Below are 19,004 nucleotides of genomic sequence, written 5' to 3'. Positions count from 1 at the left end.
AATTTCTGTGAAGCACTTGGGGGTTAAAAGTGCTCACCACACATCTAAGTAAGTTCCTTGGGGGGTCTAGTTTCCAAAATAGGGTCACTTGTGGGGGCTTTCTACTGTTTAGGCACATCAGGGGCTCTGCAAACGTAACATGACGCGCGCAGACCATTCCATCAAAGTCTGGATTCCAAAATGTCACTACTTCCCTTCCGAGCCCTCACGTGTGCCCAAACAGCGGTTTACCCCCACATATAGGCTATCGGCGTACTCAAGACAAATTGGACAACAACTTTTGGGTCCAATTTCTCCTGTTACCTTTGTGAAAATATAAAATTGCGGGCTAAAAAATAATTTTTGAAGAAAGTAAAATGATTTTTTATTTGCAGAGCTCTGCGTTATAAACTTCTGTGACGCACTTGTGGGTTCAAAGTGCTCACCACACATAAGTTCCTTGGGGGTCTAGTTTCCCAAATGGGGTCACTTGTGGGGGAGCTCTAATGTTTAGGCACACAGGAGCTATCCAAACGCGACATGGTGTCCGCTAACGATTGGAGCTAATTTTTAATTCAAAAAGTCAAATGGAGCTCTTTGCCTTCCGAACCTTGCCGTGCGTCCAAACAGTAGTTTCTGACCACACATGAGGTATCAGTGTACTCAGGAGAAATTGCTCAACAAATTTTAGGATCCATTTTATCCTGCTGACCATGTAAAAATTTAAAATTAAGGCTAAAAGAATTTTTTTGTGAAAAAAAAAATACTTTTTCATTTTTACGGATCAATTTGTGAAGCAGCTGGGGGTTCAAAGTGCTCACTATGCATCTAGATAAGTTCCTTGGGGGTTCTAGTTTCCAAAATGGGGTCACTTGTGGGGGAGCTCCAATGTTTAGGCACACAGGGGCTCTCCAAACGCGACATGGTGTCTGCTAAAGATTGGAGACAATTTTTCATTCAAAAAGTCAAATGGCGCTCCTTCCCTTCCAAGCCCTGTCGTGCACCCAAACAGTGGTTCCCCCCACATATGGGGTATCGGCGTACTCAGGACAAATTGTACAATGACTTTCGGGGTCCAGTTTCTCCTTTTACCCTTGGGAAAATAAATTGTTGCTAAAAGATCATATTTGTAACTAAAAAGTGAAATGTTTATTTTTTTCCTTCCATGTTGCTTCTGCTGCTGTGAAGCACCTGAAGGGTTAATAAACTTTGTGAATGTGGTTTTGAGCACCTTGAGGGGTGCAGTTTTTAGAATGGTGTCACTTTGGGGTATTTTCAGCCAAATAGACCCCTCAAACTGACTTCAAATGTGAGGTGATCCCTAAAAAAAATGGTTTTGTAAATTTAATTGTAAAAATGAGAATTCGCTGTTCAAATTTTAACCCTTATAACTTCCTAGCAAAAAAAAATGTTTCCAAAATTGTGCTGATGTAAAGTAGACATGTGGGCAATGTTATTTATTAACTATTTTGTGTCACATAACTCTCTGGTTTAACAGAATAAAAAATTCAAAATTTGAAAATTGCGAAATTTTCAACATTTTCGCCAAGTTTCTGATTTTTTTCACAAATAAACGCAAAAATCATCGACCTAAATTTACCACTAACAAGAAGCCCAATATGTCACGAAAAAATAATCTCAGAATCGCTAAGATCTGTTGAGGCGTTCCTGAGTTATTACCTCTTAAAGGGACACTGGTCAGAATTGCAAACAATGGCCAGGTCATTAAGGTCAAAATAGGCTGGGTCATGAAGGGGTTAATATCAGCTCACAGCTGTATACTTAGCCTTTTCTGGTTATTAAAATTGAGGTCCCTCCAAAAAATGGCATAGGGTCCTCCTATAATTAATAACCAGCAAAGGCTATGCAGACAGCTGCGGGCTGATAATAATAGCATAGGAAGGGGCCATGGATATTGGCCCCCTCCCAGATTAAAAACATCAGCTCTCAGACGCCCCAGAATAGGCACATGTAAGATGTGCCAATTTTGGTGCTTAGTTTCCGCTGTTCCCATTTGCCCTGGTGTGCTTTGGCAAGTAGGGTAATAGGGTTGGTGTTGATGTCAGCTTTGTATTGGTACCTAACACCAAGACCAAGGGTTAATAATGGAGAGGCATCTATAAGACGCCCCCATTACTAAACCCATAGTCATATTCTAAATAAAAAATACTATGGAAAGTATGGATATAGAGGAGGAAATGAGTAGATGTAGGGTAGTGTGGCACCATGAGGATGGCTGGTAGGGAGGTAGACATGGATGAGGATAGGGTGGTGCAGCACTGTGGATAAGACACATAGGGTTATAGACAAGGATGAGGAGATGTAGGGCCGTGCAGCACTGTGGAGAGGACACATAGGGTTATAGACAGAGATGAGGAGATGTAGGGCGGTGCAACACTATGGAGAGGACACATAGGGTGATAGACAAGGATGAGGAGATGTAGGGCGGTGCAGCACTGTGGAGAGGACACATAGGGTTATAGACAGAGATGAGGAGATGTAGGGCGGTGCAACACTATGGAGAGGACACATAGGGTTATAGACAAGGATGAGGAGATGTAGGGCCGTGCAGCACTGTGTTGAGGACACATAGGGTGATAGAGAGAGATTAGGAGATGTAGGGCGGTGCAACACTGTGGAGAGGACACATAGGGTGATAGACAGAGATGAGGAGATGTAGGTCAGTGCAGCACTGTGGAGAGAACACATAAGGTTATAGACAGAGATGAGGAGATTTAGGGTGGTGTAGCACTGTGGAGAGGACTCATAGAGTGATAGAGAGAGATTAGGAGATGTAGGGTGGTGCAGCACTGTGGAGAGGACACATAGGGTTATAGACAGAGATGAGGAGATGTAGGGTGGTGCAGCACTGTGGAGAGGACACATAGGGTTATAGACAGAGATGAGGAGATGTAGGGTGGTGCAGCACTGTGGAGAGGACACATAAGGTTATAGACAGAGATGAAGAGATGTAGGGCGGTGCAGCACTGTGGAGAGGACACATAGGGTGATAGACAGAGATGAGGAGATGTAGGGCCGTGCAGCACTGTGGACAGGACACATAAGGTTATAGACAGAGATGAAGAGATATAGGGTGGTGCAACACTATGGAGAGGACACATAGGGTTATAGACAGAGATGAGGAGATGTAGGGTGGTGCAACACTATGGAGAAGGCACATAGGGTTATAGACAGGGATGAGGAGATGTAGGGTGGTGCAGCACTGTGGAGAAGGCACATAAGGTTATAGACAGGGATGAGATGTGGGGTGGTGCAGCACTGTGGAGAGGACACATAGGGTTATAGACAGGGATGAGGAGATGTGGAGTGGTGCAGCACTGTGGAGAGGACACAAGGTTATAGACAGAGATGAGGAGATGTAGGGCCGTGCAGCACTGTGGAGAGGACACATAAGGTTATAGACAGAGATGAAGAGATATAGGGTGGTGCAGCACTGTATTGAGGACACATAAGGTTATAGACAGAGATGAGGAGATGTAGGGTGGTGTAGCACTGTGGAGAGGACACATAGAGTGATAGAGAGATTAGGAGATGTAGGACAGTGCTGCACTGTGGAGAGGACACATAAGGTTATAGACAGAGATGAAGAGATGTAGGGCCGTGCAGCACTGTGGAGAAGGCACATAAGGTTATAGACAGAGATGAGGAGATGTAGGGTGGTGCAGTACTGTGGAGAGGACGCATAGGGTTATAGACAGACATGAGGAGATGTAGGGTGGTGCAGCACTGTGGAGAGGACACATAGGGTGATAGAGATGAGGAGATGTAGGGCAGTGCAGCACTGTGGAGAGGACGGGTAGGTGGTAGACAGGTGAGGAGATGTAGGGCAGTGCAGCACTGTGGAGAGGACACATAGGGTGATAGAGATGAGATGTAGGGCAGTGCTGCACTGCGGAAAAGTCTGGTAGGGTGGTAAACAATGATGAGAACAAAATGTAGATTGATACATCACTGTGTAGGTGAGGGTGATAAGTTTATCTTGTATTTTATAGCAGATGGGGAACCAGTGTAAGAACTGGCAGAGTGGAGTCAGTGGTGTAATATCTGGACAGAGAGGTGTGCACCTACTGCTGATTTATGACATATTTTTTTGACATTGAGGATTTTAAATTTAATCTGCTGCTATTCACATTACTACGGGTTTTCTGCCAGAAAATCCGGAAGGAAAATTTATGTGGTATCTTCTGTATGTAAACATATCCCAAAATTGGAAATTCTTACCTGATACATTACTCTTTCCCACCATACATCCACAAGATATGCCATAAATTTCTGGTAAATGCACATATTACCTTAAGCCTTACACTTATGAGTTCCAAGTGTTTACATCCATGATGATTTACTCAAAAATAGACCAGAAAAATGGGAAATATTGCAACAACAGTGTTCTACAAAGTTCACCTAGATGCTGGCAGGATGACAGCTCCTCGGGGAATGTGCAGACACATAGTGTAGGCTCCGTTCAGGTCACACTTAGCCTTAAAGGGGTTGTTCGCTACTAGGACAACCCCTTCTTGATCTAAATGTTTGGTGTTGATAAAGTAAAAAAGCCTATACTCCCATCCCGTGGCGGCGCTGTTCCAGTGGTGTCAGCGCTCACATTCCCGGGGCTCTTATGTGGTTGTTATGTGAGACTGGCGTCCAGTCAGTGCTGACGTCACTGTCTCCTCCTTCGGACAACTATAACATCAAGAGGAAGTTCGAAATCGGCCTCAGCCCAGACGTCAGATTGATGTTCATGGGACGTGAGTATAAACTTTTTTTTAATTTTATTGGGGCCCAGCGTGGGGAAGGAGAAGGGGTTGTCGAAGTAGTGGATAACTTCTTCTTTAACCCCTCCGCTCTGAGAATCTGCTGATATCCGAGCTCAAGAAGTTAGGTCTGCATTACACAAATTATGCGTTTCTCCTTTTTTATGAAGATGTCTGCACGGCCGGATCTCTTTTCTTGCTGAAGTTTTCTTATTTTACCAACCAAAGCAGTCCTGAGAGAGCGACCGAGGATGGACAAGGACCAGAATAAGATCAACAGTGAAATATTAAGTTTCACCTTGGAAATTCTCTACCTGCTGACCGGAGAGGTAAACTTCTGTCCGTATCTTTATTAGATTATTTATCATCTTAAACATCGGAAAGGTAAAATAGTAAATAGGAACAATCAGTGTCCTGTATCATCGGCTCTCAGAGCTTCCACAGTGAAGCAAACAGCGGAAAACGTGAAGATCAGTCATCAGTCGGGGAAATTTTACCAAAATGTCCTCTCTCTGACCATCAGTTAGAAGACATCTAGTAAAAGTTCCCCAAAAGTAATTAGAAAAATATTTAGAATTGAGAGCCCTCAGTGGTTGATATCTTTTAATGGCTAACTGAAAAGATGGTAACAAATTGCAGCTTTTCGAGACTACACAGGTCTCTTCATCAGGCATAGACTAATACAACATCTGAAGAATCACATACAGTGCTTTGCGAAAGTATTCGGCTCCCTGGAATATCCCACATATCATGCTTCAAACATAAAGATACCAAATGTAAATTTTTGGTGAATAATCAACAACAAGTTGCTGTGGCCTCCCCTCTAACACTCTTGCACCCCTCCAATCTATTCTAAACTCTGCTGCCCGACTAATCCACCTGTCCCCCCGCTATTCCCCGGCCTCTCCCCTCTGTCAATCCCTGCACTGGCTCCCCATCACCCAGAGACTCCAGTACAAAAGCCTAACCATGACATATAAAGCCATCCACAACCTGTCTCCTCCATACATCTGTGACCTCGTCTCCCGGTACTTTCCTGCACGCAACCTCCGATCCTCACAAGATCTCCTTCTCTACTCCCCTATTATCTCCTCTTCCCACAATCGCATACAAGATTTCTCTCGTGCATCCCCCCTACTCTGGAATGCTCTACCACAACATATCAGACTCTCGCCTACCATCGAAACCTTCAAAAAGAACCTGAAGACCCACCTCTTCCGACAAGCCTACAACCTGCAGTAACCACCGATTGACCAAACCGCTGCACGGCCAGCTCTACCCTCACCTACTGTATCCTCACCCATCCCTTGTAGATTGTGAGCCCTCGCGGGCAGGGTCCTCTCTCCTCCTGTACCAGTTGTGACTTGTATTTTTCAAGATTATTGTACTTGTTTTATTATGTATACCCCTCCTCACATGTAAAGCGCCATGGAATAAATGGCGCTATAATAATAAATAATAATAATAATAATAACAAGTGGAACACAATTGTGAAGTTGAACGAAATTTATAAATTTATTGGCTATTTTAAATTTTTGTGGAAAATCAAAAACTAAAAAGTGGGGCGTGCAATATTATTAGTCACCTTTAACTTAATACTTTGTTGCTACACCTTTTGCTGCGATTACAAGTCTCTTGGGGTATGTCTCTATCAGTTTTTTACATCCAGAGACTGAAATTCTCGCCCATTCTTCCTTGGCAAACAGCTGGAGCTCAGTGAGGTTTGATGGAGATCGTTTGTGAACAGCAGTTTTCAGCTCTTTCCACAGATTCTCCATTGGATTGAGGTCTGGACTGTGACTTGGCCATTCTAACACCTGGATACGTTTATTTGTGAACCATTCCATTGTAGATTTTGCTTTGTGTTTGGGTCATTGTCTTGTTGGAAGACAAATCTCCATCCCAGTCTCAGGTCTTTTACAGACTCCAACAGGTTTTCTTCAAGAATGGTCCTGTATTTGGCTCCATCCATCTTCCCATCAATTTTAACCATCTTCCCTGTCCCTGCTGAGGAAAAGCAGGCCCAAACCATGATGCTGCCACCACCATGTTTGACAGTGGGAATGGTGTGTTCAGGGTGATGAGCTGTGTTGCCTTTATGCCAAACATATCGTTTGGCATTGTTGCCAAAAAGTTTGATTTTGGTTTCATCTGACCAGAGCACCTTCTTCCACATGTTTGGTGTCTCCCAGGTGGCTTGTTGCAAACTTTAAACGACACTTTTTATGGATATCTTTGAGAAATGGCTTTCTTCTTGCCACTCTTCCATAAAGGCCAAATTTGTGCAGTGTACGACTGATTGTTGTCCTATGGGCAGACTGTCCCACCTCAGCTGTAGATCTCTGCAGTTCATCCAGAGTGATCATGGGCCTCTTGGCTGCATCTCTGATCAGTCTTCTCCTTGTCTGAGATGAAAGTTTAGAGGGACGGCCGGGTCTTGGTAGATTTGCAGTGGTATGATACTCCTTCAATTTCAATATGATCACTTGCACAGTGCTCCTTGGGATGTTTAAAGTTTTGGAAATCATTTTGTATCCAAATCCGTCTTTAAACTTCTCTACAACAGTATCACGGACCTGCCTGTTGTGTTCCTTGGTCTTCATGATGCTCTGTGTGCTTCACACAGAACCCTGAGACTATCACAGGTGCATTTATACGGAGACTCGATTACACACAGGTGGATTATATTTATCATCATTAAGCATTTAGGACAACATTGGATCATTCAGAGATCCACAATGAACTTTTGAAGAGAGTTTGCTGCACTGAAAGTAAAAGGGCCGAATAATATTACACGCCCCACCTTTTCAGTTTTTGAATTTCCCAAAAAATTTAAAATAACCAATAAATTTCGTTCAACTTCACAATTGTGTTCCACTTGTTGTTGATTCTTTACAAAAAAATTTACATTTGGTATCTTTATGTTTGAAGCATGATATGTGGGAAAAGGTTGAAAAGTTCCAGGGAGCCGAATACTTTCGCAAGGCACTGTATTAATGCACAACACAGCAGAGAAATAATGTCATAGATAAGACAGGTGACATGAAGCAGAACTACCATTATGGGAGAGTGATAAATAGTTATGTCCATAAATATTGGAACAGTTCACAGATAAGGAGTGTGAATCTTTTATTGTCCTCTGATTGGGGTCTGGTTCTGTGTTGTGATGCCCCCACAAGGTCTGAGGAGCAAATTCCTTAATTGATGTAAAAATACATACATCCATGCAACACATTCATTCCTGCACTGAGAGTGTCAAAAGTTGTCATTAGTTTATATTCCCAGATTCTCCTGTCTGAGATTTGAAATTACCCTTTAATACAAGTAATCTCGTGTCCATGGTGCTGTGATCTGGGATACAAAAATGTTTGGCCACAGGTAGATCCATTCTTTTTTCTCTTATTGTGTGGCTGTGAGAATTCATCCTTGTCCTCAGTTTTTGCCCTGTCTCCCCAGTTGGACATTTAGTACAAATAATTAGGTACACCACATTAGCTGAAAGTACCTGGGATCTTGTAGTCCTGATATGAATTGGGGATCTTTATTTTGTCAGTGCTCATTATAAATGGACAGGGTTTACATTTTTTCTGGCTGCAAGGAAAGGTTTCTGCAGGTATTGGAGAGGACAGCAAGCTTCTGACAATGATGCTTCTTAGATTTGGGGGCTGCCTAAAACAGTTATTGTCAGAAGCTCCCTGTCCTCTCCAACAGCTGCAGGAACCTTTCCTTGCAACCAGAAAAAATGTAAAACCTGTCCATTTATAGTGGTCACGGACAAAATAAAGATCTCCAATTCATATCAGGACTACAAGATCCCAGGTACTTTCAGCGGCATCACATCTAATGTGGTGTACCTAATTATTTGTACTAAATGTCCAACTGGGGGTCTGTACGTGGGGGAAACAGGGCAAAAACTGAGGACAAGGATGAATTCTCACCGCCACACAATAAAAGAAAAAATAATGGATCTACCTGTGGCAAAACATTTTTGTATCCCAGATCACAGCACCATGGACATGAGATTACTTGCATTAAAGGGTAATTTCAAATCTCAGAGAGACAGAATAGTCTGGGAATATAAGCTGATGATGACCTTTGACCCACTCAGTGCAGGAATGAATGTGTTTCATGTATTTATGTCTTTTTACATCAATTAAGGAATTTGCTCCTCGGACCTTGTGGGGACATCACAACACAGAACCAGACCCCAATCAGAGGACAATAAAACATTCACACTCCTTATCTATGAACTGTTCCAATATTTATATACATAACTGTTTATGACTCTTCCATAATGGTAATTCTGCTTATTTCTCTGCTGCATTGTGCATAAATATGTGATTCTTCAGAATTTCGATTAGTCTATGCCTGATGAAGGGACCTAAGTAACCTCGAAAGCTGCAATTTGTTACCATCTTTTCAGTTAGCCATTAAAAGGTATCAACCACTGAGGACTCTCAATTCTAAATATTTTTCTATTCACTGGCTAACACGGTACAAAGATATATATATCTTTCCTGTACCAATAGTAATTGGACAGGGTAATGAGAATGACAAGTTGGTACATTGTAACCAGTAGGAGAGGGCCGACCACAAACCGAGAGACTTGGTGGACTATTACGTTGAGGCGAGGACTTGCCCATATTAATATTAGACTGTAACTATAACAAGAACACAGGTTCTACATTTGGAGAAAAGAAGGCTTCTGCACCAACGAAGTAAAGGATTCTTTACTCCACAAGTATTTTTTAGAAGATCATTTGTGAATTTGATGTAAAATGACAATTCCTTGTTGAGTTGTTTCTTGGGTACGTTGTTTAGTCACTGAAGATGTGATGGTAGCATGAGTATCACTAGGAGGGTCCGGATCATTTCACCATGTGGTGATGGAATCTGTCCACCATGTCGGGAAGGTTAGCAGAGATATTTCTATGCCGAGTTTGTAGATTAAAGAGGGAAGTTTCAGTGGATATTATCTGCTAGAAAGTTCTACGTATTGTTCAATTTATCAGCGTCTCTCCACGCACAGGATTACACCATAGTAAAGAAGACAACAAATGACTGTGTGACTCCTGGCAGCTATGAGTCAGGAGGGCGGAGCAGGAGGCGGAGCCTCATCACAGATCTTCCTTCACACTCCCTAATACATAACAACAACAACAACAACAACAACAACAATAAGAAGATCCTAGAACTCACCAACAAGATGATTGAGCTGCTGACCGGAGAGGTGACTGCTGGGACATTATACTGGGCCAGCACTGGAGGATTCTGGGTAATGATGGTATCATTGTCTGTGTCAGGTTCCTATAAGGTGTCAGGACGTCACCCTCTATTTCTCCGGGGAGGAGTGGGAGTATCTAGAAGGACACAAGGATCTGTACAAGGACGTCATGAAGGAGGACGACCAGCTCCACACATCAGGTAAGATGAGACGTGTAGGTACATTGTGGAGGCACGAGGGTTAGTGGGTGCTCTCGTCTGCTGGCCTTGCACCCACGCTCATTCTCCTTTCTCATGGCCAGAATACTACCCAGACAACACAAGGTGAGGGTAACACAACATGGTGATACTTTATTAGATCACCAATTGACAATAACATATAGTTCAGTCACAGAGAATACATAAGATGGTGCAAATTACAGAGTCTCACCTTCTGCTGTCTCGCCAACGATTAGAAAATCTGCAAATTCAGAGCTTCCAGGGCCAACTACCCCAACCAGTGTCACCCTGCTTTTGGCGGGCACCTACAGAGAGGAGGTAATGGCAAGCTTCGGAAGTTGATAGAGTACATTGAGGTATGTGGCCAGTTGACCTGATTGTCTCAACCTGGATTCTTCAAATGGTTTTGAGGGTTCAGTGGTGGTTAATGAATCAGGTCTGTGTACCCATCGTTAGATCCTTGGCTGCTGTCCTGTAGAGTTTCTGGAAACAGAGGTAGATCCACTTTTATAGTCCACAGCTCTTATTCAGTGCACAGGATTGGGAGAAGGTGGAAGGAGACAATGCTTCATTGTTCGAGTGTTCAATTAACCTGCTTATTTTGTCCTTCAAGGGTTGTAGAATAATAAACTGCGGGGCTCGTACAATGGGTAACCAGCACGCATTCAACATATTAACAAACATCGATGGTTCAACTATCCTGTGTCTTTGTCAACCAAGTTTAATCAGAAGAATACATTTTAGGGGCTGAGACAATAAGTAATCAGCAGACCTTCAACAAATCAGCATACAACAAGTCAACATACAACAAGAATCGGCGTACAGGCTCATATAAACAATGGCTTATTTCTCTGGACCTACTGAATAATACGTCTGCCATAGTTAAGAATAAATGCTCATATAGTAAAAAAAAGAAGGGGCTGGCAGCACTCACTCAAGGGGGCGCCCGTTCCATGTCCAGGGAACCATCCTGGATTCTCCAAACAGTCCAAAAGTAGATGAACAGCGCTCCAACCGGGTGTAGTAGTATCAAAAAGACAACTTATTTCGCCATGAAACGCTGTTTCATGGCGAAATAAATTGTCTTTTTGATACTACTACACCCGGTTGGAGCGCTGTTCATCTACTTTTGGAAGAATAAATGCTCAGTCATCACATACATATTAATAAATAGTCTCGTTGCCCATCTCTGTGCATAGGGAGGCAGTAGCTGTTAAGTACTTAAAGGGAACTTGTCATCTGATTCATTTTTCCGAAACCACGATGTGGGTCTGACTGTCCCTTTCATATTTGTTATTTCTAAAGGAAGGTTTAGCTGTTCTGTCTGTTAATTAAATGTTGTTTTCATTGTGCAAGTGTGGTTTTTAGAAAAAATTTAGTGAGTAGTTCAGCCTTGGTATTAAAACCTTGATAAGTAGCTGGAGGTGATGAGGAAAGTAGAAAACAGAGACATCTCCAGCCAGTCATGGATTCCACAATTGAGTGTTTGGGTCTCTCACAGATGGATCCAGGAGGAGAAACCCACCAGAGAGATGTCCCCGTCCTCTGTATTTCCAGGACCGTCCAGAGGGGAATCATAACATCCCAGGGAATCATGAGGTAGATGATGATAAAGTCTCATCTCCAAAATACGACCATAAAGAGATGGACCCAAAGGTCATATTACATTATTACCTTCTCTGTTTAGGGTGAAGATGTGATGGATATTAAGGTTGAGGTTATAAATGAATTAAAAGAAGAGACAGAGGACGATCAATCATGTAAGGAGCAGAGACCATCACTGATTGTAAAATGAAAACCTGTTTTGAGGGTCTACACTGTGTGCAGAATTATTCGGCAAGTTGTATTTTGATCACATGATCCTTTTTATACATGTTGTCCTACTCCAAGCTGTTCAGGTTTAAAAGCCAACTACCAATGCAGTAAATCAGGTGATGTGCATCTCCGTAATGAGGAGGGGTGTTGTGTAATGACATCAGAACCCTATATAAGGTGTGCTTAATTATTAGGCAACTTCCTTTCCTTTGGCAAAATGGGTCAGAAGAGAGATGTAACAGCTCTGAAAAGTCCAAAATTGTGAGATGTCTTGCAGAGGGTTGCAGCAGTCTTGAAATTGCCAAACTTTTGAAGCGTGATCACCAAACAATCAAGCGTTTCATGGCAAATAGCCAACAGGGTCGCAAGAAGTGTGTTGGGCAAAAAAGGCGCAAAATAACTGCCCATGAATTGAGGAAAATCAAGCGTGAAGCTGCCAAGATGCCATTTGCCACCAGTTTTGCCATATTTCAGAGCTGCAACGCTACTGGAGTAACAAAAAGCACAAGGTGTGCGATACTCAGGGACATGGCCAAGGTAAGGAAGGCTGAAAAACGACCACCTGTGAACAAGAAACATAAGATAAAACGTCAAGACTGGGCCGAGAAATATCTTAAGACTGACTTTTCACAGGTTTTATGGACTGATGAAATGAGAGTGACTCTTGATGGGCCGGATGGACGGGCCGGAGGCTGGATCAGTAAAGGGCAGAGAGCTCCACTCCGACTCAGAAAGGCGGAGGTGGGGACTGGTATGGGCTGGGATCATCAAAGATGGACTTGTGGGACCTTTTCGGATGGATGATGGAGTGAAGCTCAACTCCCAGACCTACTGCCAGTTTCTGGAAGACTTCTCCAAGCAGTGGTACAGGAAGAAGTCGGTATCGTTCAAGAAAACCATGATTTGCATGCAGGACAATGCTCCATCACATGCCTCCAACTACTCCACAGCGTGGCTGGCCAGTAAAGGTCTCAATGAAGAAAAAATAATGACATGGCTCCCTTGTTCACCTGATCTGAGCCCCATAGAGAACCTGTAGTCCCTCATAAAATGTGAGATCTACAGGAAGGGAAAACAGTCCACCTCTCGGAACAGTGTCTGGAGGCTGTGGTGGCTGCTGCACGCAATGTTGGTCGTAAACAGATCAAAGAACTGACAGAATCTATGGATGGAGGCTGCTGAGTGCCATCATAAAGACAGGGGGCTGTATTGGGCACTCATTTTTTGGGGTTTTGTTTTTGCATGTCAGAAATGTTTATTTCTATATTTTGTGCAATGATATTGGTTTACCTGGTGAAAATAAAGGAGTGAGATGGGAATATATTTGGTTTTTATTAAGTTGCCTAATAATTCTACACAGTAATAGTTACCTGCACAAACAGATATCCTCCTCAGATAGCCAAATCTAAAAAAAAAAACACTCCAAGTTCCAAAAATATTAAGCTTTGATATTTATGGGTCTTTTGGGTTGATTGAGTGCATAGTTGTTGATCAATAATAAAAATAATCCTCTAAAATTCAACTTGCCTAATAATTCTGCACACAGTGTAGATACCACCCTCATCATTGGATCATCACATGCAAACAATGTGTTCTGTGTCATCTACAGATGTAAGAACCCCACCACAGAGATGTCCTCTGTATTCCCTGGACCGTCCAGAGGAAAATCACAACGTCCCAGAGAATCATCAGGTAGACACTGGCATAGATAATATAATTTTGTCACCGGTGCTGTGCAGTCATCATAATTTTTGATATGAGCTTCTGTGTTTGTCTGAGAACTTCATTGGTACAGTCCATACAGTTGCATCATTAGGAAATTCTATTGACAGAGATAAGGATACGATTTAGAGAACGTAAATCCATGAAGTTCTCAGGGTTCAATGTGTGATTCCATAACTTAGCTGAAGAGAAGAATTTCATACATTTCCAGATAGAAAGGGAAAGCTAATAAGGCAATTTCAGCGTTGAGGAGTGTATAATAGAACCAGTGACAAGGGGAATTTAGAAACAAAAAAAACTGTAGAGCTTCTTTAGTTTTGGACTTACTCTTTGGTTCTCAAATATTATAAGTGGATTCTCTCGAAAAATCCTTTTCAAAAACCTCCTCAAATACTTTTAGAGAACTCTTCCTATACACGTCTATGAAAAATCCATTTCATGACCACTTTTATTACATCAGTGTTGAGTGATGAGCTTTTCCCACCTGACTTGTGTATTGTACTGAGTTGTCACATATGGTACCAGGGTGACGATCTGAGAACGACGAGGGGCGATCCACCGAGTAAGGAGAAGGAGGACATTCCTGAAGATGTCACCACAGGTATGTGATAATGATCTCAGCGGTGTCTTACCGTGAGCTTCTACCTAAGTGCTGCATGAAACTAACATTTCCATCAGTGATACTCTGTGAAGTTCGTAACGCCGCTGCAGACGGAAAACGCTCTACGAATCCTGAGATGCCGTTGGCTTGGCATCAGTTTATTACGGCACACCAAGGCCGTGTTCAGATGAGCGCTGACATTATCGGACCAGTCACGTCCTCCGCTCCAACAGACTAGAGTGGTACAGGCTGCGGGATTTGTTTTCTGTCCTGGTGTGAAATCGTTTATTTGCACACTGCGTACCATTGTAAATGACCCTTAGTGTCCCTCTATAATGTTTTACTAAGTGAAAATAACAGAACAAACATAAAAAAATAACATTTATAACATTAATATTAATAAAATAACAGTCAGTATAAACCAATAAACCAGACACCTCATTAGTATTGCTGCAGCCAGAAGCTCCCGAATAATAAGATCATTGTATCACAGTCACCTGTCGCCTCCAGGAATCAAGTTCTTCACATTTCCGCAGTGCGGGCTTCAAGGCAAAGCTAAAATAAAATCATTTTTTCATGTTTTCGCTTTTATTTTTTCCTCCATCTTTTGTAAGGGCCATAACTTTTTCTATTTTTCTTTCCACACCGGGATTTTCGTTGGATGAGTTGTAGTTTTGAATGACAACATTTATTCTAAAAAAAAAAAAAAAAAAAAAAAAAAAAAGCAAAAAAACAATACAAATGGTGGAATAATGCAATTCCACCCTTGGGTTTTGTTGTTATGGTGTTTACTGTGTGGTAACCAGTCCCTGGTATTCTTGTTCTGTGGGTCGGGATGGTTATAGTGATAGAATATTAATATACCAAACAAATTTTTTTTTTTTCACGAAATAAAAATTTGCTTTTGTCTCAGAATTCTGAGAGCTGTAACTTTTAGATTTTTTTGATCCATAGTGATGTATGAGGACTTGTTTTTTGCTAAGCGAGCTGTAGTCTTTATTGTTACAGTTTTGAGGTCTTTATAGCCAGACACGTGATCCACCCTCGATCTCTAACCTTCTTACTGATAATAAGATTGACAGCGGCATCTGAGAGACATACTGCCATCAGCACCAGCACTGACCACAGCAGTTGCTCTTGGGTACATTGGTTGTCGCCAAGGGGTTACGGCCAACATTTGAGAAGAATGAAATACTGTAGATGTATGTCCATGTCGGCTCATTTACACCAGCACCACAATGGGGTCTTCTCCCTTTGAGGGACCCACTCAATGACATCCACACTAAAGTTATTTTTCTCTACATCTTCCAGTGTAAACAGGCTGCCGCTCACCTGCCAATCATACATTTTTGGAGTTGGTTTTGGAGAATTTTTAAGCTAAAGCCAGAAGTGGATTTACAAGGCATGGGAAATGTAAATGATGGACTGTGTCCTTCCTACCTGGTCAACTTCTTATTTTATTCGAGATCAATTAAAATCCAAAAATTAGAAATTGCCGACGCATTTCAAAATATTCATGCAATGAGTAAGGACATATGTCCGAAACACGTCTGCAATTTCTGATTTTTGTATTTAAAGGATCTTTAATAAATCTGGATTTTTAGGACCCTGGTGCAGGACTTTCTTCACTTTTTCTACTTTGGACACTAGCCGTGTTACAAGGGCCTATCCGTGCATTAGGGACTAGTCCGTGAGTGAGAATATTTTTTTTTTATATCGAACATCTAGCTTTGGCTCAAAACACTGCATGTGTGTTTCCAGAATAATAGACATGCTATACATTTTGTTTACTCTGTGGTTTTAGAACAATCTGAAAATCTATTTTTAATCCTGACAGAAAACCCCAGTAAGAATTTTGAAGAATACTTCATATCATTGCTAAATTGTAAAGCAGACGATGAAGAAATTGTGCAGCACTCCTCAGGAGAAAACCTCATAACACTTAATGCACAATCCAAATTTCACAACGCAGATCTGTCATATAATCATTCTAATCTTGGAGAATATTCTCCTGATCAATCACAAATTGCTATTACAGGTGAGAAAGCTAGTGAAAGTGCTCAGTGTGTTGAAAGTGGAAAAACGTTTACAAAAAGTTCAGACGTTTGTACGCAGAGAAGAATTCACACCGGGGAGAAGCCATACTCCTTTTCAGAATGTGGGCACTGTTTTAGCCTGAAATCAGGACTTGATCAATTCAAGAGCACATACACAGGCGAGAAACCGTATTCTTGTTTTCAATGTGGAAAGTGTTTTGACTGGAAAACAGTTCTTCTTGAACATGACAAAGAAGAAGAGCCAGTTTTATGGTCTGACTATGGAAATTGTTTATCAGATAAATCTTATTTTTCAAGACATGAGAAAAATCAAACAAGAGAGAAGCAATTTTTATGTTCTGAATGTGGGAGTTCTTTTACAAGAAAATCAAATCTTGTTAAACATCAGAAAAATCACACAGGAGAGAAGCCATTTTCATGTTCTGAATGTGGGAAATGTTTTATAGCGAAGTCACACCTTTTTAGACATCAGAGAAGTCATACTGGTGAGAAGCCATATACATGTTCCGAATGTGGGAAATGTTTTGCAAAGAAATCAAATCTTTTTAACCATCAGAGAACTCACACAGGAAAAAAGCCGTACTCCTGTTCACTGTGTGAGAAATGTTTCACAGATAAATCAAGTCTTGTTGCACATGAGAGAATTCACACAGGAGAGAATCTTTTTCCATGTTCAGAATGTGGGAAGTGCTTTACATGTAAATCAAATCTAGTTGTACATGAGCGAATTCACACAGGAGAAAAGCCGTATTCATGTTCAGTATGTGGGAAACGCTTTTCAAATAAATCAGATCTTAATAAACATGGGAGAATTCACACAGGAGAGAAGCCGTATTCATGTTCACTATGTGGAAAGTGTTTTACAAATAAATCAGATGTTGTTAAACATGAAAGAAGTCACACAGGAGAGAAGCCGTATTCATGTTCACTATGTGGTAAATGTTTTACAAATAAATCAAGTCAAGATAAACATGAGAGAAGTCATTATTCCAAGAAGGTGTTTTGATGTCCACTATGTGGAAAATGTTTTATAGAGAAATCAAACTAGGAAAGTCATCAGAGAATAAAGTACAAGCGGGGACATGATTTGCATATTTCATGTAAAGCCCCATCAAAAGAAACTGGGCAGTCCCACCGCCTGGAGAAAAAAATGTTAGGATGTGTTTACCATGAGAACTATCCTGTGGGACAGCCAACCTCAGAAGTCGGTCACAACAGGAACAGTTGATGGTTTTAAAAAAGGCTTAGATGCTTTTTAGGAGGAAATTAGATAAATAATTATTTACATGTGTCAAATTCTTGATTTGAATCCAGGCAATTGACACTCGGAATGTAGTGGGAAAAAACTTGCTCTTTTGGGCAGCGTAGAGCATGCATTCTGGATGTATCTATAGCCCATTCCTTGTACCCTTTCCCATCCCTCATTTGAGCTTGACGGTCATGTGATTTTTTTTTAACCATATTAACTATGTAATGCACATTGAGGAGAAACCATTTTCCTGTTGTACTGTATCCAATCCTACCGGTATATGGGCAATAAAGCTGTAAACTACCATTTGTTTCCTAACTAATTCGCAGTGATATCTCACATTGTTCTGATGAGAGAAGTTTTTTTTTTAAAAATTGCTTTATTTCTCGCTGTATAACTTTTGGGTTCTGTTTGGCTTTTGGTAAATTGAGGTTTTCATCTACTTAGCCTTGAACAGTTTATTGGTCTGGAAAGCAATGACGGAATGTCGCTTTGTATGGTGGAGACTGACTGGCATAGCTGATACTAGCTACTGAGATTTGGGCATACAAGGACCAATCAAATTTCAGTTTTAAATGTTAAAAGCATAGTCCTCACAAAAATAGAAAAGAGTCTGACCTGAGTAGGGGATCATTTGAGTTATAGATGGAGGTTGATGCCCTTGTGTAAACCTCAAACAGATTAGTTCAATCAGATATCACCAGTAAAAAATCAGGAGACTGAATGAATGCACAATAAAATGGACAAAGGGTCAGGTCTGCCAGAGGTCATGTAACACAAGAAATCAGACAGAAGAATCAGGGCAGGCAGCAGACAGAAGTACAGGGACTGTGGCTGGCCAAGACTTAAGGTACCGTCACACTAAGCGACGCTGCAGCGATACCGACAACGATCCGGATCGCTGCAGCGTCGCTGTTTGGTCGCTGGAGAGCTGTCACACAGACAGCTCTCCAGCGACCAACGATCCCGAGGTCCCCGGTAACCAGGGTAAACATCGGGTAACTAAGTGCAGGGCCGCGCTTAGTAACCCGATGTTTACCCTGGTTACCATCGTTAAAGTAAAAAAAACAAACGCTACATACTTACCTACCGCTGTCTGTCCCCGGCGCTGGGCTTCTCTGGTCTGGCTGTGAGCGCCGGGCAGCCGGAAAGCAGAGCGGTGACGTCACCGCTCTGCTTTCCGGCCGCTGTGCTCTCAGCCAGAGCAGAGAAGCAGAGCGCCGGGGACAGACAGCGGTAGGTAAGTATGTAGCGTTTGTTTTTTTACTTTAACGATGGTAACCAGGGTAAACATCGGGTTACTAAGCGCGGCCCTGCGCTTAGTTACCCGATGTTTACCCTGGTTACCAGCGAAGACATCGCTGAAT

General features: G+C 41.9%; 1 protein-coding gene across 1 annotated transcript in view; it reads left to right on the top strand.

The window, feature by feature from the left end:
* LOC138643206 (zinc finger protein 271-like) overlaps positions 1-17,943 on the top strand; it is a 72,609-nt gene extending 54,666 nt beyond the window's left edge. Inside the window, exon 10 of the mRNA XM_069732052.1 lies at positions 16,740-17,943. Coding sequence (XP_069588153.1) covers positions 16,740-17,394 — 655 coding nt within the window. The 3' untranslated portion in view covers positions 17,395-17,943. The remainder of the gene's footprint in view (positions 1-16,739) is intronic.
* Positions 17,944-19,004: the final 1,061 nt, after the last annotated feature.

The sequence above is a fragment of the Ranitomeya imitator genome, chromosome 6 (genome assembly GCF_032444005.1).
Source record: "Ranitomeya imitator isolate aRanImi1 chromosome 6, aRanImi1.pri, whole genome shotgun sequence".
NCBI lineage: Eukaryota > Metazoa > Chordata > Amphibia > Anura > Dendrobatidae > Ranitomeya > Ranitomeya imitator.
The sequence above is the reverse complement of the archived record's forward strand: the minus strand, read 5'-3'. Positions and strand labels throughout refer to the sequence as shown.